Source organism: Electrona antarctica (assembly GCF_951216825.1).
Source record: "Electrona antarctica genome assembly, chromosome: 11".
In the NCBI taxonomy this organism is placed as follows: Eukaryota; Metazoa; Chordata; class Actinopteri; order Myctophiformes; family Myctophidae; genus Electrona; species Electrona antarctica.
Window position 1 is genome coordinate 11,935,369 of NC_136792.1, and position 25,000 is coordinate 11,960,368.

At 46.9% G+C, this 25,000-nt stretch overlaps 1 protein-coding gene across 2 annotated transcripts in view; it reads left to right on the plus strand.

Moving 5' to 3' along the window:
- rsrc1 (arginine/serine-rich coiled-coil 1) overlaps positions 1 to 25,000 on the plus strand; it is a 215,671-nt gene that overhangs the window by 69,256 nt on the left and 121,415 nt on the right. For both annotated transcript variants that reach the window (XM_079514853.1, XM_079514852.1), the window contains exons 5-6: positions 2,653 to 2,695; positions 24,493 to 24,544. In XM_079514853.1, the coding sequence (XP_079370979.1) occupies positions 2,653 to 2,695; positions 24,493 to 24,544 (95 nt within the window). The remainder of the gene's footprint in view (positions 1 to 2,652; positions 2,696 to 24,492; positions 24,545 to 25,000) is intronic.

A 25,000-nucleotide genomic window follows, 5' to 3' on the forward strand; every position in this document is an offset into this window, starting at 1 on the left:
CAATACAATCCCTGCTTAGCCTAGAGTGCTCATGAGCTTCATGCAGTACTACTTATCAACCAGTAGGTGTCCTACCCGACACCAGAGTCTAGATGTCTCACTGGACGAGTAGGGTGACCACCTCCCACCACTGCCGTGTGACGTACATTTACTCAAGTACTGTACTTAAGTACAATTTTGAGGTTCTTTTACTTTACTAGAGTATTTCCAATTGTCCGTACTGACAGTTTTGACTTCTACTCCACTACATCTCAGAGGCAAACATTGCAGTTTTACTCCACTACAATTGTTTGAAAACTTACAAAACATACACCAGTAAGACACCCTGAGGGCGAGAAGCGGCCTTGCCCTAAAGGGTGAGGTCACGTGCACGCATCCGCCTGGGTGACGGCAGACTGCTGGGCGAGCGCTGGCGCTTTGGCATGGGGGGTGCAGATCAACATATGGAATAGCTCCATACAGTACATGGAGATGGCAGCGGGGGCAGTGTCTTGTGTGTACAGGGTTTGATGAGGGCCCAGGTAGGGCCGGGCCTTAAGTTTCGGGCCTGTTGAGAACTCTATTTTTCGCCGGCTGCCGGGCACGGCTGCACTAATAAATTTGGGACAGGCCCGTCTAGAGTTTGAATGGACAGGTATCAGTCAAAAGGGAGACATCGAAGAGGAAGGACGGGTGTGGAAGGATCAACATATGGAATGTCAGAACAGGTCAGCTCCATATATGGAGATGGAGGCGTGATGTCACGAGGCGTGACCATATATGGAGGCGTGATGGCGTCATGTGATGTCATGATGACCTGGGGGCTTGCCTGGTGTGACATGTCTATGGAATGCAAGATTCCATAGACCTGCGGTCGCAATTAACCACTTAGAAGATGGACGATCTGCAAGCTCACAACACACCGTGATGCGACGTGTTGTGTGTTGTATTTTTTCATACATTTTAGCTTTATGATAACTTGTGAAAGTGGACATTCTGCATTATGACTGCTTTTACTTTTGGTACTTTAAATATATGTAGATAGCAATGCTGGACTTTTACTTTTTACATTTCAGTATTGATACTTTTACTTGTTACAGAGTATTTCTACATTTCACTATTGATACTTTTAGTATCAAGTATTTGTAGTACATTTATTTGTATTATTTATAAATGTAGTACTTTTAACCACTGGTTATAGTGTATGATTACACGGCTTGGTTGAATGCTTGATTCTGATTGGTCAATCACTGAATTCATTGGTCTGTTGTTTTTGAATAATGTTGCTGAACTCAATAACAGACCACTGTCTAATCACAGACTCGGAGAACCCATAGAGTATAGAGGCTGATCTGGCGCGAAGCTCCTGCCTCCCCCCCCCCCCCCCCCCCCCCCCGCGCTATTCATGTCAGTGGAAGTTGCTCAGTGGCGTTTTGAAGCACCCGGAAGAACCGTCTAGTCGAAGTGCAAACGCGCTCGATGTTAAAGCCCAGGTGCACGGGGTTTCCTCGTCATACTTCCACGGGTCCGCCTGCAGTCCCTTCTCTTACCGCTAGGGCCCAGAGCTTCAACGTTGGAAAGCCTCACTGGCCCCTTGGGAGCACCTGGCTCATAGCAATGTGCATAGCTTGATATTGTTCCCTATCCAACATGGAAGCCATGTAAATAAACACAAAATGTAATCTACAGAAACATCTGAAGTGAGAAATAGACAATGTAGGAACTGAATATTGATTACACCTGGTGTACAGTAATGGAATACATTAATTACCGTAAGCAATGAAATACTTTTGTCAACTTTTGTTACTTTTGTCAATTTATTCATTTCTACAATAAGGGGATAACCAATGGGGAGCGGGTCATTATTGAGAAATAAAGCCCTTTCAGGGTGATTAGAGCCCCGATGCAATAGTGGACGTGTTGGGCGTCCAAAGCTGAGTGAGTAAAGAGGTGGTCAGTTGAGCAGAAGGTTGGCCTCCTGGCCGCCTCAACAACCCCCTGACCATCTGAGCAGCCATACGCTGGGTGCAGCTCAAACTGAATATAGGTCGACCAGTGTGTTTGTATGTTGAACCACTTTCATACTGGACTCCCTGTTTTGGGCATTAAAGGCAAACACTTTTAGTCGAAAATCTTTCAATAAAAAACATTACAAATTAGCCAATAGCAGATTAGGCTATTTTTGCTGCATGAATCCGCCCTATGGTGAAGTATAAACTCAGGCTCAAGTAAGCAAGTCTTGCAGAGCCATGAGGCCCATAGGACAGGAGCCTATCTCCTGTTTCTGTAGCGTGACGCAGCTTGATGTACAAGTACACCCCCTGGAGATGATGTACAAGTACACCCCTTGGACTAATGCTAGTATGTCGCAGAGACTTACCCCCAATCTAACTCTTGATGCTGAGTGACAAACATGCAGGGAGGCACTGAGTCTTTGGTATGCCCCGACCGGGGATGGAACCTACCTGTCTAACTAACCACGAGGCCACTGAGCTGGTAAACTCAGGCTTACATGGTTAAACATGTTGTTATTATGAAGTGAACTATAAACTCCGGCGTAAGTGGTTTATAATGCTCTTATTGTGAAGTGGTTCAGAATGCTCTTATTATGAAGTGACATTTAGTGTTTGAGTGCTTTATTTACAACCAGGGAAATGTGTTGTTGTGTTGCAGGGAACACGCCGTGAACATCAAAGCCATGGGATTAGAACATCTGGTGAGTCACGCACGCACGCACGCACGCACGCACGCACGCACGCACGCACGCACGCACGCACGCACGCACGCACGCACGCACGCACGCACGCACGCACGCACGCACGCACGCACGCACGCACGCACCCCTCTGTATTCACAGCGTCTTTGATATCTGCATTTCAAATGAAATCTACAGGATGGAGATGCATACCTGCAGCAGACGACCAGAGAGAGAGAGATACAGACAGACAGACAGATAGACAGACAGTACTATTGTTCCCTTTGGGTACAATTTAATTTACTGTATGTGTGTGCACACACACACACACACACACACACACACACACGCACGCGCACAAGACAATCTGATTTAGATATGTTTTAGAATAACAGGAAGTTTTCTTCTAACTTTGTGACACACCGACAGAGATCTCTCTGTCTGTCTCATGGGGTTGCTTTCATCCCCACCTATCCATCCATCTGTCTTTCTCTCCCTCCCTCTCTCTCTCTCTCTCTCTCTCTCTCTCTCTCTCCATCTCTCTCTCTGGAGAGCTTCTCCTGTGGGACGAAGCCTTAAAAGTTTAATGTCCAACATTTCCCGGGGTTTCTCCTGCTCCTCTCATACTTTAATACAGGGTCAGAGGGACAGAGAGGGTTCTTCTCTGCTCTTTTTGGGTGGCTATAGGAAGGAACCCAGGTTCCCCCCCGCGCGGGCCGCGCCCCATCCCCCCCCGCCCCGTATTCCAGGGGATGAATTATAGAGAGGGGTCAGCGAGGGTCCCGGCTCTCTCTGGATGTCACATTCCCCCTCCTCTCCCTCTCCCACCCCCCCCTCTCCCTCGCCCCCCTCCCTGCATACTAACGGCGTTCCCCGCTCCCATCAGCGCCCGCCGCCGATGACCCCCGCACGCCAACGCAGCGTGACCCTGCATATGCCACGCAAATGACTGACCCCGAGATATAGGAGGGAGGGAAAAGAAAAGGAAATATTCAACTCCCAGCTATAAGGCTGTGTTCAGGATCATGAAAGTTTTAGTTGACCATTAATTTGTCATACGAATAATTGTGGTTAACGTTTGTGTTTTTTTTGTTTTTGGCATTAGCAAAACGAGTTTTGGACACAAGGTTTCCACCCGACAGAGACAATATATGAATAGTGTTTAGGTGTGGAGGGGATGCAGTAGGGAGGAGTGTTGGGGTGTGGAGGGGATGCAGTAGGGAGGAGTGTTGGGGTGTGGAGGGGATGCAGTAGGGAGGAGTGTTTAGGTGTGGAGCGGATGCAGTAGGGAGGAGTGTTTAGGTGTGGAGGGGATGCAGTAGGGAGGAGTGTTTAGGTGTAGAGGGGATGCAGTAGGGAGGAGTGTTTAGGTGTGGAGGGGATGCAGTAGGGAGGAGTGTTTAGGTGTGGAGGGGATGCAGTAGGGAGGAGTGTTTAGGTGTGGAGGGGAGGCAGTAGGGAGGAGTGTTGGGGTGTGGAGGGGATGCAGTAGGGAGGAGTGTTGGGGTGTGGAGGGGATGCAGTAGGGAGGAGTGTTGGGGTGTGGAGGGGATGCAGTAGGGAGGAGTGTTGGGGTGTGGAGGGGATGCAGTAGGGAGGAGTGTTGGGGTGTGGAGGGGATGCAGTAGGGAGGAGTGTTTAGGTGTAGAGGGGATGCAGTAGGGAGGAGTGTTGGGGTGTGGAGGGGATGCAGTAGGGAGGAGTGTTGGGGTGTAGAGGTGATGCAGTAGGGAGGAGTGTTGGGGTGTGGAGGGGATGCAGTAGGGAGGAGTGTTGGGGTGTGGAGAGGATGCAGTAGGGAGGAGTGTTGGGGTGTGGAGGGGATGCAGTAGGGAGGAGTGTTGGGGTGTGGAGGGGATGCAGTAGGGAGGAGTGTTGGGGTGTGGAGAGGATGCAGTAGGGAGGAGTGTTGGGGTGTAGAGGGGATGCAGTAGGGAGGAGTGTTGGGGTGTGGAGGGGATGCAGTAGGGAGGAGTGTTGGGGTGTGGAGGGGATGCAGTAGGGAGGAGTGTTGGGTTGTGGAGGGGATGCAGTAGGGAGGAGTGTTTAGGTGTAGAGGGGATGCAGTAGGGAGGAGTGTTTAGGTGTGGAGGGGATGCAGTAGGGAGGAGTGTTTAGGTGTGGAGGGGATGCAGTAGGGAGGAGTGTTGGGGTGTGGAGGGGATGCAGTAGGGAGGAGTGTTGGGGTTTGGAGGGGATGCAGTAGGGAGGAGTGTTTAGGTGTGGAGGGGATGCAGTAGGGAGGAGTGTTTAGGTGTGGAGGGGATGCAGTAGGGAGGAGTGTTGGGGTGTGGAGGGGATGCAGTAGGGAGGAGTGTTTAGGTGTGGCGGGGATGCAGTAGGGAGGAGTGTTTAGGTGTGGAGGGGATGCAGTAGGGAGGAGTGTTTAGGTGTGGAGGGGATGCAGTAGGGAGGAGTGTTGGGGTGTGTAGGGGATGCAGTAGGGAGGAGTGTTGGGGTGTGGAGGGGATGCAGTAGGGAGGAGTGTTGGGGTGTGGAGGGGATGCAGTAGGGAGGAGTGTTTAGGTGTGGAGGGGATGCAGTAGGGAGGAGTGTTGGGGTGTGGAGTGGATGCAGTAGGGAGGAGTGTTGGGGTGTAGAGGGGATGCAGTAGGGAGGAGTGTTTAGGTGTGGAGGGGATGCAGTAGGGAGGAGTGTTGGGGTGTGGAGGGGATGCAGTAGGGAGGAGTGTTGGGGTGTAGAGGGGATGCAGTAGGGAGGAGTGTTTAGGTGTGGAGGGGATGCAGTAGGGAGGAGTGTTGGGGTGTAGAGGGGATGCAGTAGGGAGGAGTGTTGGGGTGTGGAGGGGATGCAGTAGGGAGGAGTGTTTAGGTGTGGAGGGGATGCAGTAGGGAGGAGTGTTGGGGTGTGGAGGGGATGCAGTAGGGAGGAGTGTTGGGGTGTAGAGGGGATGCAGTAGGGAGGAGTGTTGGGGTGTGGAGGGGATGCAGTAGGGAGGAGTGTTTAGGTGTGGAGGGGATGCAGTAGGGAGGAGTGTTTAGGTGTGGAGGGGATGCAGTAGGGAGGAGTGTTGGGGTGTAGAGGGGATGCAGTAGGGAGGAGTGTTTGGGTGTGGAGGGGATGCAGTAGGGAGGAGTGTTTGGGTGTGGAGGGGATGCAGTAGGGAGGAGTGTTGGGGTCTAGAGGGGATGCAGTAGGGAGGAGTGTTTAGGTGTGGAGGGGATGCAGTAGGGAGGAGTGTTTAGGTGTGGAGGGGATGCAGTAGGGAGGAGTGTTGGGGTGTGGAGGGGATGCAGTAGGGAGGAGTGTTGGGGTGTGGAGGGGATGCAGTAGGGAGGAGTGTTGGGGTGTGGAGGGGATGCAGTGGGAGGAGTGTTTAGGTGTGGAGGGGATGCAGTAGGGAGGAGTGTTGGGGTGTGGAGGGGATGCAGTTGGGGTGTGGAGGGGATGCAGTAGGGAGGAGTGTTGGGGTGTGGAGGGGATGCAGTAGGGAGGAGTGTTGGGGTGTAGAAGAGATGCAGTAGGGAGGAGTGTTGGGGTGTGGAGGGGATGCAGTAGGGAGGAGTGTTGGGGTGTATAGGGGATGCAGTAGGGAGGAGTGTTGGGGTGTAGAGGGGATGCAGTAGGGAGGAGTGTTGGGGTGTGGAGGGGATGCAGTAGGGAGGAGTGTTGGGGTGTAGAGGGGATGCAGTAGGGAGGAGTGTTGGGGTGTAGAGGGGATGCAGTAGGGAGGAGTGTTTGGGTGTGGAGGGGATGCAGTAGGGAGGAGTGTTTGGGTGTGGAGGGGATGCAGTAGGGAGGAGTGTTGGGGTCTAGAGGGGATGCAGTAGGGAGGAGTGTTTAGGTGTGGAGGGGATGCAGTAGGGAGGAGTGTTTAGGTGTGGAGGGGATGCAGTAGGGAGGAGTGTTGGGGTGTGGAGGGGATGCAGTAGGGAGGAGTGTTGGGGTGTGGAGGGGATGCAGTAGGGAGGAGTGTTGGGGTGTGGAGGGGATGCAGTAGGGAGGAGTGTTTAGGTGTGGAGGGGATGCAGTAGGGAGGAGTGTTGGGGTGTGGAGGGGATGCAGTTGGGGTGTGGAGGGGATGCAGTAGGGAGGAGTGTTGGGGTGTGGAGGGGATGCAGTAGGGAGGAGTGTTGGGGTGTAGAAGAGATGCAGTAGGGAGGAGTGTTGGGGTGTGGAGGGGATGCAGTAGGGAGGAGTGTTGGGGTGTATAGGGGATGCAGTAGGGAGGAGTGTTGGGGTGTAGAGGGGATGCAGTAGGGAGGAGTGTTGGGGTGTGGAGGGGATGCAGTAGGGAGGAGTGTTGGGGTGTAGAGGGGATGCAGTAGGGAGGAGTGTTGGGGTGTAGAGGGGATGCAGTAGGGAGGGGTGTTGGGGTGTAGAGGGGATGCAGTAGGGAGGAGTGTTGGGGTGTGGAGGGGATGCAGTAGGGAGGAGTGTTGGGGTGTAGAGGGGATGCAGTAGGGAGGAGTGTTGGGGTGTGGAGGGGATGCAGTAGGGAGGAGTGTTTAGGTGTGGAGGGGATGCAGTAGGGAGGAGTGTTTAGGTGTGGAGGGGATGCAGTAGGGAGGAGTGTTGGGGTGTGGAGGGGATGCAGTAGGGAGGAGTGTTGGGGTGTGGAGGGGATGCAGTAGGGAGGAGTGTTTGGGTGTGGAGGGGATGCAGTAGGGAGGAGTGTTGGGGTGTAGAGGGGATGCAGTAGGGAGGAGTGTTGGGGTGTAGAGGGGATGCAGTAGGGAGGAGTGTTGGGGTGTGGAGGGGATGCAGTAGGGAGGAGTGTTGGGGTGTAGAGGGGATGCAGTAGGGAGGAGTGTTGGGGTGTAGAGGGGATGCAGTAGGGAGGGGTGTTGGGGTGTAGAGTGGGTGCAGTAGGGAGGAGTGTTGGGGTGTAGAGGGGATGCAGTAGGGAGGAGTGTTGGGGTGTGGAGGGGATGCAGTAGGGAGGAGTGTTGGGGTGTAGAGGGGATGCAGTAGGGAGGAGTGTTGGGGTGTGGAGGGGATGCAGTAGGGAGGAGTGTTGGGGTGTGGAGGGGATGCAGTAGGGAGGAGTGTTGGGGTGTAGAGGGGATGCAGTAGGGAGGGGTGTTGGGGTGTAGAGTGGGTGCAGTAGGGAGGAGTGTTGGGGTGTGGAGGGGATGCAGTAGGGAGGAGTGTTGGGGTGTGGAGGGGATGCAGTAGGGAGGAGTGTTGGGGTGTGGAGGGGATGCAGTAGGGAGGAGTGTTGGGGTGTAGAGGGGATGCAGTAGGGAGGAGTGTTGGGGTGTGGAGGGGATGCAGTAGGGAGGAGTGTTGGGGTGTGGAGGGGATGCAGTAGGGAGGGGTGTTGGGGTGTAGACTGGGTGCAGTAGAGAGGAGTGTTGGGGTGTGATTAATGTTGTACTCTATATAGAAGCTAGTGTGAATTATTCAAGGGCAGATTACACTCATAAACAGCATTAATCAATTATATATATGTATTGGCATCTTGCAGGAGGCGGCCTGCTGTGTGTACTGTTAAAAAGATGAGATGCAAAATGAGGGAAATATTGAAGTGATTTACATAAGAGAGGGGTGACGCCAGGTTAACACACAACTTAACCCATTTTGACCAGAGATCAGATTCTAACAGTTTTCTGAAAAAGTTATGTTTCTATGTCAGTCGCTTGCAGATCTGCTATTTTTCAATAGCTAAAGCATAACATAATGCTAACACCAAAAGGGGTTCCCGCCCAAAATGGGTTAAAGACAGGGGCAACAGATCATTTGAAATGTTGGAAATGTAACTGATGGGGAAATAAATGTATACCTATTTCATATTTTGACATTCTCATAAACAAATAAAATCACACCCGTGTGAAGTGAGGGGCGCTCTCATCATCGTACATCATTCTCCATTCATTGTCAATGGGAATAATTTAGTCTTTATGTAGGACAAAAATAGCCGATTTGCTCGTCCACATAAATATGTAAATTCTCCATTCATTAAAATTGTCCATTGTCAATGGCATTTAATGTTTGTGTTAGGACAAGAATCTTGCACTATAGCTGAATATAGGAGGGGCTATAGTGCCCCTCAAAATAATATTAAAACACCATTTCCAAAATGAACATATAGCATATTATGCTATATGTTCATTTTGGAAATGGTGTTTTAACAGCCCCCAACATTATGTTTGGGATCCTTCAGGATTTTAACGATTCCTGTTCCTTAACGATTCCCTTTTTAGTGATTCCTATATTAAAAATCACACCTGTGTGAAGTGAGGGGCGCTATTCTCATCGTACATCATGACTTAAAACAAAAGATATGATATAAAGATTTGTATTACTGTATATCGCCACTTTTAATCACTCTTGAGAGTGTACAAATGGGCCCTTACAGGGCTGTAACTCTGAGAGTGTACAAATGGACCCTTACAGGTCTGTAACTCTGAGAGTGTACAAATGGACCCTTACAGGTCTGTAACTCAAAGAGTGTACAAATGGACCCTTACAGGTCTGTAACTCAAAGAGTGTACAAATGGACCCTTACAGGTCTCTAACTCTGATAGTGTACAGATGGACCCTTACAGGTTTGTAACTCTGAGAGTGTACAAATGGGCCCTTACAGGTCTGTAACTCTGAGAGTGTACAGATGGACCCTTACAGGTTTGTAACTCTGAGAGTGTACAAATGGGCCCTTACAGGGCTGTAACTCTGAGAGTGTACAAATGGGCCCTTACAGGGCTGTAACTCTGAGAGTGTACAAATGGACCCTTACAGGTCTGTAACTCTGAGAGTGTACAAATGGGCCCTTACAGGGCTGTAACTCTGAGAGTGTACAAATGGACCCTTACAGGTCTGTAACTCTGAGAGTGTACAAATGGGCCCTTACAGGGCTGTAACTCTGAGAGTGTACAAATGGACCCTTACAGGTCTGTAACTCTGAGAGTGTACAAATGGACCCTTACAGGTCTGTAACTCAAAGAGTGTACAAATGGACCCTTACAGGTCTGTAACTCAAAGAGTGTACAAATGGACCCTTACAGGTCTCTAACTCTGATAGTGTACAGATGGACCCTTACAGGTTTGTAACTCTGAGAGTGTACAAATGCGGCCAAATACCTTCAATTCGGGCGTCCTTGACATGAAAAGGTTTGAGAAGCACTGCCTTGCGGGGTATATACGGGTATATACTGTACTGTAAGCAGCAAAGACATGATGTCTAGATACATAACAATGTCATTTTCACGGCTACTCCATTATAGTACCGCAGTTTCTTTACAACAATCCCATCTCAAGTCACCTTGAGTTTAATGTCTGATGTCACATTATCATTTTATTGACGTTTATACAGAAGGCTTCTTACGCATAGCGCTGCTCTCTATAGGGAGGTGGTATGTGGGAGTATCGTTGCTACTAACGTCTTTGCAGGGGTTTTTTGGAGCCTGTGTTTGCAGGTGACTGGGTTTTCTGGCATGTTGTTTTTTTTTCTTTTATTTTTTGCCGCTAAGTAGACCTATAGGGACAGATTATAGCAGGTTTTCATTTAATGCTGCTGCTCAGGGCGACACACACACACACACACACACACACACACACACACACGCACACACGCACGGACCGACACTCGAGCGCAAAGAAATGCGTCCATTGGACACACACACGCACGCGCATATTTACAGATGCATTTGGCTGCATATATATATATATATATATATATGTCTTGTGGAATTTGAATATGTGTATATTGGAATGTTGACTGTGTTGAATTTATGGGTGTGTTTATGCATATGGGGAGATGATTGCGCCGCTGGTTGTCAAGCGGCCCGCGGAGTTGGAAGACGGTGATTAGGATTCGGGACAGAGGAACGTAAATAACGAGGCTCTGCGGTGGTACGGTAGTTGGAGGGGTGGTAATATTGTCGCCTCTGGTACTATTATACATGTATATACAGTATCGTTGCTGTCCGCCAGAAACCTCCTATCTCAATATATTTATTTATTTATTTTTTCGTTTTTCTTTTTTTCGTAGATTAACATCACTCAAAAGTAGCAGATCTGCAAGCTCCAAACATTTTGAATTTGAATCCTGAATTGTAACAATTTTCCACCCAACAGACAATAATATTATATACACACACACACACACACACACACATACACACACAAACACCGCTTTAAATTCTCACTCTAAACAGGCATTTATATCTATCACGTTGGCCTCTCTCTCGCTGCATATTGCTCAAATAATCCTGAACTGATCTATGCTTCGCCGCAAGACGGTGTCCCACGCCTGAAATCGAGGGTCTACAACTCACAACGCCACCCGCTGTGAGGCTTGTAGATCGGCTATTTTTATGCCGCGTGACCGGCCTACGATGGTAGCACAAATTAACCATTACTCTTTCAATAAATAACACTGCGGCTGTGGCTCAGGAGGTAGAGCAGGTCGTCCAATGATCCCTGGGTCGGCGGTTCGAATCCTGGCTCCTCCTGTCCACATGTCGAAGTGTCCTTGGGCAAGACACTGAACCCCACATTGCCTCCAGTGAGTTGGTCGGTGTGAGCTTGCCACCATTGGTGTGCAAATGTGGGAAGTGAGGACGCTGGCGTTGACTGTTCGCCGCTTCACCTCCAAATGTATGAATGAATGAACCATTGCAAAGTGCTTTGAGCACTTGGAAAAGCGCTATAAAAATGAAATTCATTATAACACTAGTTTTTATAATGGTAATAATGTGATTTTATTTTCCTGTAATCTTTACTTGCTGATGTTAATTTTAAGTCTCAGCACACCAGCTGTTGAGATGGTTTCTTGCAAACAAACAAACAAAAATATAATACTTTTGCCCTTTTTTTGCTATTGTTGGAACATCGACTTTGTACGAATTATTCTGCTGCTTCATTCTTCACGATGAAGAGATGGATGCTGAGAGAGAGAGAGAGAGAGAGAGAGAGAGAGGGGGAGAGAGAGAGAGGGGGAGAGAGAGAGAGAGGGGGAGAGAGAGAGAGAGGGGGAGAGAGAGAGAGCGAGAGAGAGAGAGAGAGAGAGAGAGAGAGAGATAATAATGAGTTGGGTAATTAAGACTTATGTGGTAAGGCGTTTAGTTTTATTGTTCATATTTGTTTTGTTTTCTTAGTTAGGCTGATTGAGTCAATGTGATCACTAAGAATGTAGAGAGAAGGGGATAATTGCTCCCAGTGCTCCACTACACTACACACACACACACGCAGACACAGGCTTTGGCACACACATCTGCATGCACGTGGGCACACACACACACACACACACACACACACACACACACACACACACACACACACACACACACACACACACACACACACGATTTGGAGTTGCAGTCCAATGCAAAGCGCAGGCCCTTCCTCAGGGGAGTATATGAGAGAGAGAGTACTGTATGGTGTCTAATCAGTCCAGATGCACAGCTGTTTAGAGCAGAGCAGAAGACAGGCAGCAGCACATCAATCAATACATGAAGAATCAGCTTCTCTCTCTCTCTCTGCCTGGGGGAGGGGTACACGGTACACAGGCAGACAGACAGACAGACAGACAGACAGACAGACAGACAGACAGACAGACAGACAGACAGACAGACAGACAGACAATGGGTCAGAGTAGAGGTGGTGTTGGGGACGCCTGCTTTCGAACGAGACCGTAAAAGAACAAGGAGGCGGCTGACAGCCAGGCAACTCTACTCTATTAACACAATCGGCGCCGGGATTAGCCTGGCTAATAAACCAGACCGAATCAGCCTGGAGAGGCTCAATTGTACGCCCATTTCCTACACCAGAGAACTGGTGTGGCCAATCGGGACACGGTATGCAATATGGGCGGGCTTTGGTACAGTGACGTTCAATGCTTGAGACCTTTGACTGACAGTAGCTCTGACCAATTGCGTCAAAGAGAAAATGTTTGAACCCGCCCCCCAGGAAACAAGATCCATATTGAGCACCACTGATACAGAAACAGGTATTTCAGAAAACTGTCAGGATTTAGAAGACCTTTTTAAAATTTCGACGTCAGGCCGTGGGCCTGCCCTGCACCTCCTTGTTTTGCTGCGGTCTGGTTGGAAAGCAGGCGTTGGGGACACTCCGGGGTCAGGGAGGGCTGTTTAGTCTACATTGAAACATACTGTGAACTCTATGAGGGGTCATAGAGTGTGTCGTGATGGAGCATAGACCAAACATAATGTACTTATTTGACTACTATTATTAATATTATTATTATTATTATTACTATTATTATCATCATGAAATAACAACTAAACAGAGTGTAATTGATGGCTGTGCGTGGGATGATGGGTTGAGAGTTGTGTTGATGTTCTAGAGTGTCCCTTGGAAAGGTGAAGAGTTCACCGAGGCTCCTAGGCTAGTTGCCCTACTGACAGACAGCTGCCGGCAGGTGTGGACTGGCTGGCTGGCTGGCTGGTCGCACGAACGAACGCACGCACGCACGCACGCACGCACGCACGCACGCACGCACGCACGCACGCACGCACGCACGCACGCACGCACGCACGCACGCACGCACGCACGCACGCACGCACGCACGCACGCACGAAGAATTTAGCGAAGAGAGACCACTAGACCATTGGTTCTCTAAGTGGTGTATGTGGACCACCAGGGGTCCTTAGGAGAGGGAGGGGGATCCAGGGGGTCCTTAGCATCACAATCATTTTAACCACTTTATCCTATTGGATATTAAAACATATTAAATACCGAATATACAGTAGGAAACAGTTGGCCGAAAACGAATACTTTTGAATGCATTAATTGCATATGTTAATTCCAGACTGACTTCTGAAACATTTGAACCATATCTCTGATGTTTGGAAATATTTCCAAGCCGCAGAAGACTGTGACATGTTGGCAGTGAGCCAGCTGTGTATATCAATCTACAACATGGTTGATATGTTGAAACGTGTTTTGCCAGCCAGGCGCGTGTGTGTGTGTGTACGCCGTGCTTGTAGCCGCATTTTGATCACGCCATCACAACAAAACACTAGGTTACGTAGGTAACCCTGTGTTTTGACTATTTGGCGTTATATTTTCGGCCTATTTGGACCGAAACCGAATAGGCTATAGATTATTATTATTATTCCTCTTATCAGACTGGAAGTGTTCAGAACATTAATTTTGGGCCAGCGGTAGAGGAGTTCAGTTGTTGTCCGAAGGCAGGACAGATCTTGGTGCAGGGAAGTGAATGGTCATCACTAAAATCATCACTAAAATTCCACGTAAAATACGCTTGCGTTGTCGCCCCTCAAATTCTCAGCGCTTTACCCCAAAAAACGCAGGCCTCTCAATAATTGTGTTAATCGCTGCCCATCTGAAAGGACCTTAAGAGTCTGTCTGTCTGTCTGTCTGTCTGTCTGTCTGTCTGTCTGTCTGTCTGTCTCCTAATATGATGGTGCAGGATAGATAGCAGAGGTGAGAACAGCTCAGAGTGATGGAGTATCAGGGCAGATAAAGTGTGTGTGTGTGTGTGTGTGTGTGTGTGTGTGTGTGTGTGTGTGTGTGTGTGTGTGTGTGTGTGTGTGTGTGTGTGTGTGTGTGTGTGTGTGTGTGTGTGTGTGTGTGTGTGTGTGTGTGTGTGTGTGTGTGTGTGTGTGTGTGTGTGTGTGTTAGTTACTGTAGCGAGGGAGGAAGTGGGGGTGGGCGGGCTGTGTGGGGTTCAGTGATAATCTGCAAACACATTTCCACGCTTATTACGCTAATGATTTCATCATATTTGATGTGGCGGGGCTGCGGTTGGGGGGGGTTGGTGGGGGCTGTTTCCTCTCATCTGGCCGACGCTGCGGCTAAATGATGGAGTCGTTTGAGTGACCTCTGACTGGCGGTCGGCCCGTACGTAATTACATGTCATTCTGATGGCGGTGGGCGGGAGGGTGGGGGGGGGCTTTACCCCCCCCCCCCCCAGCAGCAGCACCACCATCATTCCCTTCCTTCCATCAGTGTTGTTTTTGGCAGCACATTTAGTTTTTAGTTTTAGTCACATTTTAGTCACCTGGAATGTTTTAGTGTTAGTCTAGTTCTAGTCGACTAAATATAAGATTTTAGTCGACTAAATCTGCAGTGGATTTTTGTCGACTAAAATGTGTTTTGGCGGTGCCTTGATGCTGTCGTAATGACTGTTTTTTTTTTTTTTACACCTGCTGAAAAGGTTTTCAGCATGCAAGCTAGTGTAAAATGACTTATACTGGATCTCTTGTCCACTAGTCCCTTCCTAACATTTTAGTTTAGTTTTTATTTTTTTGACGCAATTGTCAATATATTTAGTCTTAGTTTTAGTCTTCATAGCTTAGTTTTAATTTAGTTTCCATTTAGTTTTCCTCAGTGAAAAAATGCAGTCCACGAACATTTTTCGTCTTAGTTTTAGTCGACGAAATCAACAGCCTTCCATATCGCGTGTTGTTGTTTGTCCAACAGTGGTTTTCCACCTTTTCATATCAAGCTCCATTATTTATTCGACATCCACCGTTTGATGAGATTTTGTCTTTCAAACCCAAAAACTTAAAATATATGGTTGCCGTTGGCCAAGATTTGTTTTCATAATTCCATGCTGTATTGATGTGGTACCATAGGAGAGATAACAGGCTTGATTAGTTCAACTAACCACTTATGCCCTGTTTAATGTTGTTTTGCACAGCTCGCGCAAAATTCAGGGAAAAAAACCCCACGATGTGTCGCAAGCTTCTATTTTCAGGTATTCCGATAATCGATTGTTTTGCAATGGACTGACTGTCCCCCTCTGCAGTCTCTCTCTCTCCCCCTCTCCCTCTCTCTCTCTCCATCTTGTTGCTCCCTCTCTACCCCTCCACCCTCTCTCCTTCTCCTCGAGTGGGTTCCCCCCAAAAAAAATAAAAAAATCCCCCCCCCCCCAAACAAAAGAAATATTGCATTAATTTTCAAATGATGATATTACATTTAGCGTGGAGGCCTCATATATCAAGAAATGGTGAGAACTACTCCCTTACTGTATATGCTTCATCTTAACCCATTTTGGACTGAGGTTGATAAAAAAACAAAAAAGCTTCTAAATCCTAACATTTTTCTGAAAAACCCATGTTTCTATGTCATGGACCCCCATAATGATCTCTATTGGGCCACGGAACCCATCTCAATATGTAGTTCCAGGGACCCCCCAGAAGCCAATATTTTAGTTCAAAATGTTCGCTCTGAAATATATATTCAAAGATTTGCGCCACATTTTCACGACTTTTCAAAAATAGCAGACCTACAAGCTCGTAGCGCGGCACTCGGTGCCGCGCTATGAGCTTGTAGATCTGCTATTTTTCAATAGCTAAAGTATAACATAATGCTTTAAAACACCAAAATGGGTTCCCGCCCAGAATGGGTTAATGGTATCGCTGCATGTCAAGGGCACGGAGGAAATTAAATCGGAAAGTGCAGATAGACCAAAGAAGATATTATCTCTGGATGATTGCAGTTTTGATAGGTATTCCAGTGAATTTCATTTTCTCCGGGATGGGGGAGAAGATGAGTTAGCCCGCACATTTGCTCATTTTTCTTCTACATGATTTATGTGAGTTGAGTATAAAAGCGTGTGTGTGTGTGTGTGTGTGTGTGTGTGCGCGCGTGTGTCGGCACGTGTGCACATGCACATACACACACGTAGGGTGGTAAATTAATATTGTTAGGTTCTATCTTGGCCAGGGCAGTTTTTGTGTGTGTGTGCTTGTGTGTGTCTGTGGTTGCTTGTGGGTGAAACATAGTGTGTGGGCTATTGTTTGTGTGTGTGTACACACGTGTGTGTGTACGCACGTGTGTGTGTGTGTGCGCGCGCGTGTGTGTGTACGCGCATGTGTGTGTGTGTGTGTGTGTGTGTGTGTGTGTGTGTACGTGTGCACGTGTGTGCACGTTTTAGCGATAGCAAAGCCGAGCCATCAGCGGGAATGATTCCCGGGGAGAGACGCAGACGGGGGGCAGGGTGTCATTACTCAGACTTGTTTACATTCTAAATACGTAATGAAATCTTGTTGGTAATAATGAAGGAAATAAAAGTTTGGGGAAATTGTAAAAGTGGTGAAGTTTGAGAAATGAGCCCCGGCCTGTGAAATAGCATTTGGGGGCAGGAAACGACATTATTATGCAGTGCTCCTGCCTGCCTCAGACACCAAGATGAACTGCTGGCAGCCCATAAAATGCTGTTAGTGCCGGCCTGAAGTATGGCACATTGTAAAAGAGCCCTGATCCCCCATATTGCCATTATATATAAAAGTATAGCCATACACAACATTATTTTTTATATAAGATGAGTGCGGAGATACAGTGGTGGGCCCAGGCAGACCCCCCTCCGCGCCACACACACACACACACACACACACACACACACACACACACACACACACACTGATAGGCAGGGATATATCGTTTTTCTTTTTTTTCCTTTTTTTCTCCCCTCTATAAAAATATAAATAAACATATTGCCATGGAACCCATCTCTGCCCTGATCTTATAGACCTCGATATTAAAAACAGAAATATTGCATTTTCTAGGGGGGCTCTGGTCCCCCCCACCCCTCTGCATCCTCTTTTGGGTATGGGATACGTGGGTGGGCGGAGGTGTGGGTGGAGGGTCGGGCGGCGGCGGCGTGGTGAAGAGGGGGGGTTAGATGTGGGTGTGGACGGAGGCTGAGTGGAAAGTAACAAATGAAAGCAAATGGAAACGGATGATGACTTTGAGATGAATATCATCGCTGTTGGGCAGAAACCTCTTGTCTCAATATTCTAACTTTTTGTGTAAAATACGTGTCAGATCCTGTGTCTGGGTGAGTCATGACTCTTGACATGATCTAAATGTCTATATACTTCTCTTTATATAGAAGTATAGACACAAAATTAATCAAAATCAAAGTTATAACACTCTACCATATAGGTTGGACACAATTCTTGGATACAATGCTTTAAGTAACATGTGACATGTCAAACTAGGGGGTTTTCATGATTCTGAATCCATTCCAAGCATTAGGCAAGGCAATTTTATTTATATAGCACCTTTCATACACAAGGCAATCCAAAGTGCTTTACAGAAATAAAAACAAATACAGAGTGCAACAGTGCACTTCAAAAATAAACAAAATTACAATAGACACAATTAAATACTGTAAGATAACATTACATAATTGGCATATAAATTAGAACAAATACTCCCACCTTTGATTAAAAGCCCAGGCAAGACCTAGCTGTTATTAAACATCATTAGGATAGGCAATGTTAAGTATGTTTTTAAATTAGACTTAAAACAGCAATGGTTGGGATTTCCTAATGTAACCTGGAATATTATTGCATAATAGTGAAATGCTGCTTTCCCATGTTTTGTTCCAACTATGGGATGAACAATTAGTAGGCCAGCCCCAGATGACCTAAGCGTTCTAGATGGTTCATATGGCTTAGTTTTGCACAAAATACACTCCTTGGGCTAAAAAAGGCCATAGACATCATGACAAATGTGATGAGGTCAGCACATTTTGTGCACATTTGGGCAAGTGGCTATGGCTGCTTTTAAGGAGTGCCCAAGGAGTGTATTTTGTGCAAAACTAATGCTTGGAATGGATTCAGAATCATGAAAAACCCCCAGTTTGACATGTCACATGTTACTTAAAGCAAAAGGAAAATTTGACATTTTTGCCAGCCATAGGATGTTAATGGTGGGGTCACACAAACCCCTAAAGATTGCCCAATACTAACAGCCGGTCAGCAAGTGGATTGATCAATGTATGTATATAGACAATATTTTAGGCCAATAAAAAAGACTATATACCAAATATACCAACAAAAGAAGACTGCCGGTCGGCTGCCGGACTTTAGTACAGTAAGACATTAAGGCTAAAAGCATAACACAAAAACAGTCCTGGGGACTCATTTCCATTTTGGTCCTATGCATACAATTCATCAACATGGCATACAAAATTAACAGAAAAATAGATGTCACGAACAAATACAAAACAGTAGCAGTAAATGACACCTCCTTCCGATGGTAATTTGCATTCACCTCCCCTCGTGGGTTTGAAGTTTGAAAGAGACCACTAGTGACTTTTGATGACAGTCTCATTCTCTGGGATTATTTGTAATTTTGTGTAAAAAATATGAAATGAGTGAAAGGTATAATAATAGCCCTAGGGCTCCATTTTCGTCACTGCTAAACCCCTTATCCCTAAACTTCTTTGTCTTTTTTTTTTTTTTTTGTACTATTTTGCAAAACATTTTGCATAGTTAAAATGGCCAGTCTACAAGCTCACAATGTGTCAATGTAGATTGGCTAGTTGAACTATTCAAAAATGTTTTTTAAAATAGTAAAAAAAGGCAAAGAAGTTTAAGGATAAGGGGTTTAGCGGTGACGAAAATGGAGCCCCTAGTCTGAAGCCTTGCTGGATGACCTGTTGGCCAGGATGGCTCCTCCCCCTGGGACGTGATTGGCTGCATGTCCAATGAGAGGTTTATCACCTGCCTTTAGAACGTGCACGTGCTCAGTGGACTTTTGGTAGTGTCCGCCCTTGAGACTGATCGATCCCCGGCTGGGTCATACCAAATACTTAATAGTATAAAAAAAATCACACCCGTGTGAACTGAGTGGTGTAAGGTCTTATATAGACTGATCAGCTGTGGTCTGACGTAATGTCTGACGTAATGAAATCACACCCGTGTGAACTGGGTGACCATAGCAACCATGCTCATTTTGTGGTACGAACAGACACGTAAACTAACAACCATGCTCATTTTTTGGTACGAACAGACACATAAACTAACAAAGCCAGTTGTAAAAAAAAGTATAAATCAATCAATCAAGTCAGATGGAAAATTGGCTATTTTTGAAGATTTCTTTTATTTTTGAGTGGTGTAAACCACTCCTACAACTGGCTTTTTTGTGCAGAAAAAATGAGCATGGTTGCTATGTTCACCCTGTTGTAATGACGTAATGAAATCACACCCGGGTGAACAGGGTGAACATAGCAACCATGCTCATTTTTTCTGCACAAACAAAGCCAGGTAATGAAATCACACCCGGGTGTGATTTCATTACGTCAGACATGATTTCATTATGTCAGACAGACCTTACACCACTCAGTTCACACGGGTGTGATTTTATTGTATTATATATATATTTCTTATAATCTTTTATTTTATTTATTTTTTTTACAAAATATTGGTCAAAACATTGGGTTTTGAACTTTTGACCAACTCTCCAAATTCTGAAAATGCATCAGACTGTCTGGCATGTTCGGCCTGTAGTTAATTCTAGAACGCCCCCTAATGGTTACATTTGTACATGTTTTAATTTAAATTGGCTGTGTGGACATTGACACTTTACTTGGTAGAGTTGGTAGAAGTAAGGAACCCTGATCCCTGTCTCTGTGTCCGTATATGAGGCTCATTCTACAAATGCCATCTAAATCGTCGTCAAATCTTTTTGTCCAAATGATCCCCACCCCACCCCAAATTGATACTGTATGTATTTGGCCATGGAGAGACCCCTAACTGATTTTTTTTTTTTGTTTTATTTGTGCCAGGGATCCCTAGAAGGGAAGATTTTTATTGAAAAATGTGAAATGATTCAACACTTGACCCAGATAGGTTTTAATGGGTCAAGAGGCTCTGAAACTGTACTTTGTCTTCTGTTCCTTTTGGACCTGGACGTGGGACAAGAATAGACGTAGTTTCCCCCTCTTCTAGCTCGGCGTTGTGCATTGTTTCTACCAAGCGCGGGTAAAGTAGTATTTATTTTCCTAACGGCACGTGTTTATTTTTGTCTAATGAGGCGGACAGTGGCCACTTAGGACGGCTAAACGTGTTTTAGTGTTGTCTGTCAACGAGCCGTTGCCCTCTGGATTTCCTCTCTTATTCCAAAGGGTTCAGTGACTCACTGCTGAAACAGAGAGGACACGCTCAGTTGAGAGCATATCGTTGCTGTCGGCCAGAAACCTCTTATCTCCGTGCTTGGCCTTTTTGCCAGGTGCTTGAAAAGCGCCTGGACTACATTTGATTAGTACCTCTAGTAACGACCGTAAAGACGACCGTAGTGGACACTTTTTAAAGACGGGCTGCCTCTAAGCCAATGGGAGACTTACCCATAAATCCATAGTCTGAACGGCGCAACGTGTCTGCAAGAGGAACGGACGGAGCGAGAGTGGCAACAGAAGCTAATGTTCTGAGCTAACTGGAGCTAAAGGAAAGCCATAACAAAACACAGTGATTCAACCAACTAAAGAACGGCAAAAAAACAAAAACAAAACAACGTCCGGGAGGTTGTGACAGAGAAACAATGGGGGGGGGGGGGGGTGGAGAAGGCCAAGCAGCACCTTAAATGAATGCCCCACTTTATCATAATTGCAGCGTCACACAAGAGCATCAAAAGTACCAGATCTACTTTGTGCCACGTTTCAAGCGTGTCGATCAGTTACTTTGCTATTTCTGAGTTTGAACCGTTTTGGATGTATGAGGTTTCCACCTGACAGAAACGATATCTCCCCCACCATTAAACAAAATGAAACTACAAAGAATACCAGCATTCACTTTTGCATATGGTCACATTAGGTTAGGACCTACCCTTATAATATCTCTTTCTCATTCAACTGGGTATTTTTCCCTAACTAAAACACCATAACTATATCCCTGACATGCCAGGCAGGGAAGGACACACAGACAGAGAAGGAAGGAAGGAATGTGAGCGATGTGACGCGAGACAAAGCGGGAGGAAAGCGGAGAAAACAAGGAAAGAACGAGAGAGAAAACAGAAGCTTCTGTAACAAGTCTTTGGAGAGTTGGGATGAGAGATGAGAGGGGCACAGGCACAGAGCATTTTATACTTAGAACACACACACACACACACAGTCACACACACACACACACACACACACACACACACACACACACACACACACACACACACACACACACACACACACACACACACACACACACACTACACACACGTGCAGACATGCTGTATTCAATTGTGTGTGTGTGTGTGTGTGTGTGTGAGAGAGCGAGAGTGCCTATCAGAAACACTTAGCTTGTCGGGTGGTGAGACCAGGGGTTGTCTGTGTGTGTTTGGAGGAGGGGGGGGGGGGTATCCTTGTGCTTTGACAGCTGTATTGGGAGATCCCCCCCCCCCTCCCACCGCGACATGCCCTCAGAAGGGGTCTCGTCTGTAATTCCAATATCTCTGCTATTAGATTTGAGGGTCTTAATTGTCAAGGAAGAATGATGGCTGAGAGACGTAGCGCGGAGCCACTATAAAAGGCAAGCGGGGGGAACGCTGATTGCTCTGAGTTTTTTTTTTTTTTTTTTGTCGCCGCCACCATAGCCGCGGCGGCGCTACAGCTCGTTGCCGCGGCAGCAGGCGGACGTGTGTAGGATTAGAGAGAAATGAAATGCTAATGGGGATGGGATGTGTGAATGGCGTGCCGGTGCTGGGGAAGATCATTTAGTGTCGACAGGACCGGGATGGGTGCTTCCTCGCCTGACAGACAGCTAAACTCCCCCCCAAACCCCACCCCACCCCCCCACCCCGCAGACACCCACCCTACCACCCAGCTCCCCCCGGCTCGTCCTCAAATCGTTCCCTCGTCACCTCCACCCACCCGCCCTCCGGCAGCAAGCTTAAAAGAAGAAACGGGAGGAGAAATGGAGATCTGATTTATCAAACTGTAAACTTGTCACTTTGTAAAAATGTCACTTTTCGGTGGCAGCGGGGGAAAATATAATGACCCCTTTTAATGTGACGGTTGTGTGTCGGGGTGCTGTGTCTTATAGACGGCACACGCGCACGCACGCACACATCAAGGAGCCTCGTGTGCGTGTGCCTGGTGCACACTTAATGCAACATGGGGAGGCGTTTGCGTTTGTGTGTGTGTGTGTGTGTGTGTGTGTGTGTGTGTGTGTGTGTGTGTGTACCCTGTAGCAGGTGACATAGTGGATCACATTCACATTGACTGGCACCGCTAGACAGCTGAAATTACCAATCACTATTATGCCAGAGGAGAGGAAGAACAATTGAAGTCCTCCTCAACACCCATCCACACGCGCATGCACGCACACACGCGTGTATTATTATACTTGTGAGGACATAAATGGATGACAATTTTAGCGCCATCATTTTTATTTTTTGGCTAAATGTTTCTCTTTGTCTTAACTAAAGTCTGAGTTATACTTGGTTGTGTGAAAGAGTTGCATCAACAACAAAGAGGTGAGCTCACAACTCCACACGTTGTGAGAAAATTGTCTCTACATTATCTTAATGCATTTCTCAAATTCGACTATACTTGTGGGCACATTTGGACCTCACAACTAGAGGGGTGTGTGTGTGTGTGTGTGTGTGTGTGTGTGTGTGTGTGTGTGCACGCACACGCGCGTGTGTGTGTGTGTTTGTGTGTGTGCATGTGCACGTGCGTGCACTGATTAGGACAGAACTACTGTGCGTGTCATTGTGTGCACAGGGGTCTCTGGAGCAGTGTTTAACCAGTCACATCACTGTGTGAGCCGCCATCATCTTAACTCACAGCTTATTATGACATTTCCTCACTAATGACATTAGCATTTGTTTACGTCCTCCGCGAGGCATGTGGCGGGTCGGATCGCACGGTCTGTGGAAGGATGGATGCGCTCGCACGCACACACACACACACACACGCACGCATGCACATGTGCACGCTCCTGACGCTTGTGAAATAAAGAACGTAAAGAAATAAACATGGAAGATGAGGATACGAGCCTACAGTAGTAAACAGATGCTGAAGCAGAGCAATGAATATCCCATGACATGTCTGTAAAACTACATTTGGTTTAAATGTCAGCTTACAAGTCGGTCAATGACAAGAGAGGTACTGGATGAAAACTACATTATTTTTCACTCCTGCAAAGAAAATGTTAAACAAGTCTCTCTCTCTCTCTCTCTCTCCTATAAACGGGTGTGTAATTCATTAGCAAACCATAAAAAAGGTGTTAATTGTGCTCCCTGGAGGCCGCTCTGTGTGTGTGTTCCCTGGGCTTTATCTGAAGTGGCTTGGCCCCTCAATGGGCTCTATGCACACACGCCATTTTGGAAAGAACTTCCCTACTTCCTTCACAGGTGTTACCGCTGGTACTAATGAAAGCTCTGTTCCATTCTGGTCAAACAGAGTCAGGGTGCTGCTATTGTTCATGTTGGCTCACTGGAAACTGGAAGCAACTGTTGCTGTGCAGGTCAAGCTTTCGCCACCTCATAGCTGTCAATGTTATTTTGCATGGCTGTGTTGAACATATACACAACTATCGGGAAAGTTACACGCCTGACCCACCCAGGTGATGGCAATAATACTAATGACCGGGTAGTAGTTTAAAGTTGATTTCTCCCTCTGTCATTTCCTCGTATTTCTAGTTTATTTAAATAATAGTCATGCAAATTTGTCCAGTGCATAGCCTACTGCAGGTAGACTAGATTTAGAAGTTATTTTGATGCTCTTGCTACTGAAATGATCGATTGTTTATATGGATAAATCCCGTCATTTAACATGCATCTCTGTGCAGGAGAAGGACAGCTTGCCCTGTCTCCTCACTGCTAACGTGCCTATTGGACAAGGACGGGTTGGGGTGGGACTTAGCAAAGGGCTAATTATGTTTTTTAAGTCTAATGTTATGAATTAATTTTATTATGTCAGTCATTTATTTGTACATTGAAGTTATTTGTTATAACTTGTTGTCATGTGCGATTTTTATGCCTAAAAGACGAAGGCATTTTTCATTTAGATCAAATGTTCAATGTCAGAAACATAATTAAATTATTTGTGACAATCAATCGTCGTTTTATGATGGGGACAACTAGTCTCATCATCATCTCTCTCTCTCTCTCCCTCTCTCTCTCTCTCTCCTCTGCAGACTCCCTCAGAACAAGCCAAGGTCCGAATGCAAATGGTTCTACAGGCTGCAGGTAGGTGGCTGATCTCTGTCTCTCTCCCTCTTTCTCTCTCTCTCTTACTCTCTCTCTGTCTCTTTCTAAGTCACACTTACACATACTGTATAACACACACACACACACACATGGCACACACCCTCACCAGACATAGACAAACACGCTGTGTGTCCTTCTCTCCTGGGCCATAGTCATTCAGCGCAGCTTAATTTCAAACACTCCCTCCAGTCCATAAGTCACAGATGTCACCGCTCGCGTATGTATGTGCCGTACTGTACTGTATAATTTCTAGAGTGTATTCCAGCATTGGCAGCACACACACCATTGGCCATATGTGCAGAGATACACTGTGGAAAGAGAGACATCTGCATGTTTATACACACACACGCACACGCACACACACACACACACACACACACACACACACACACACACACACACAATCAGAGCTTTTTGACGTCATTGGCATTCAAT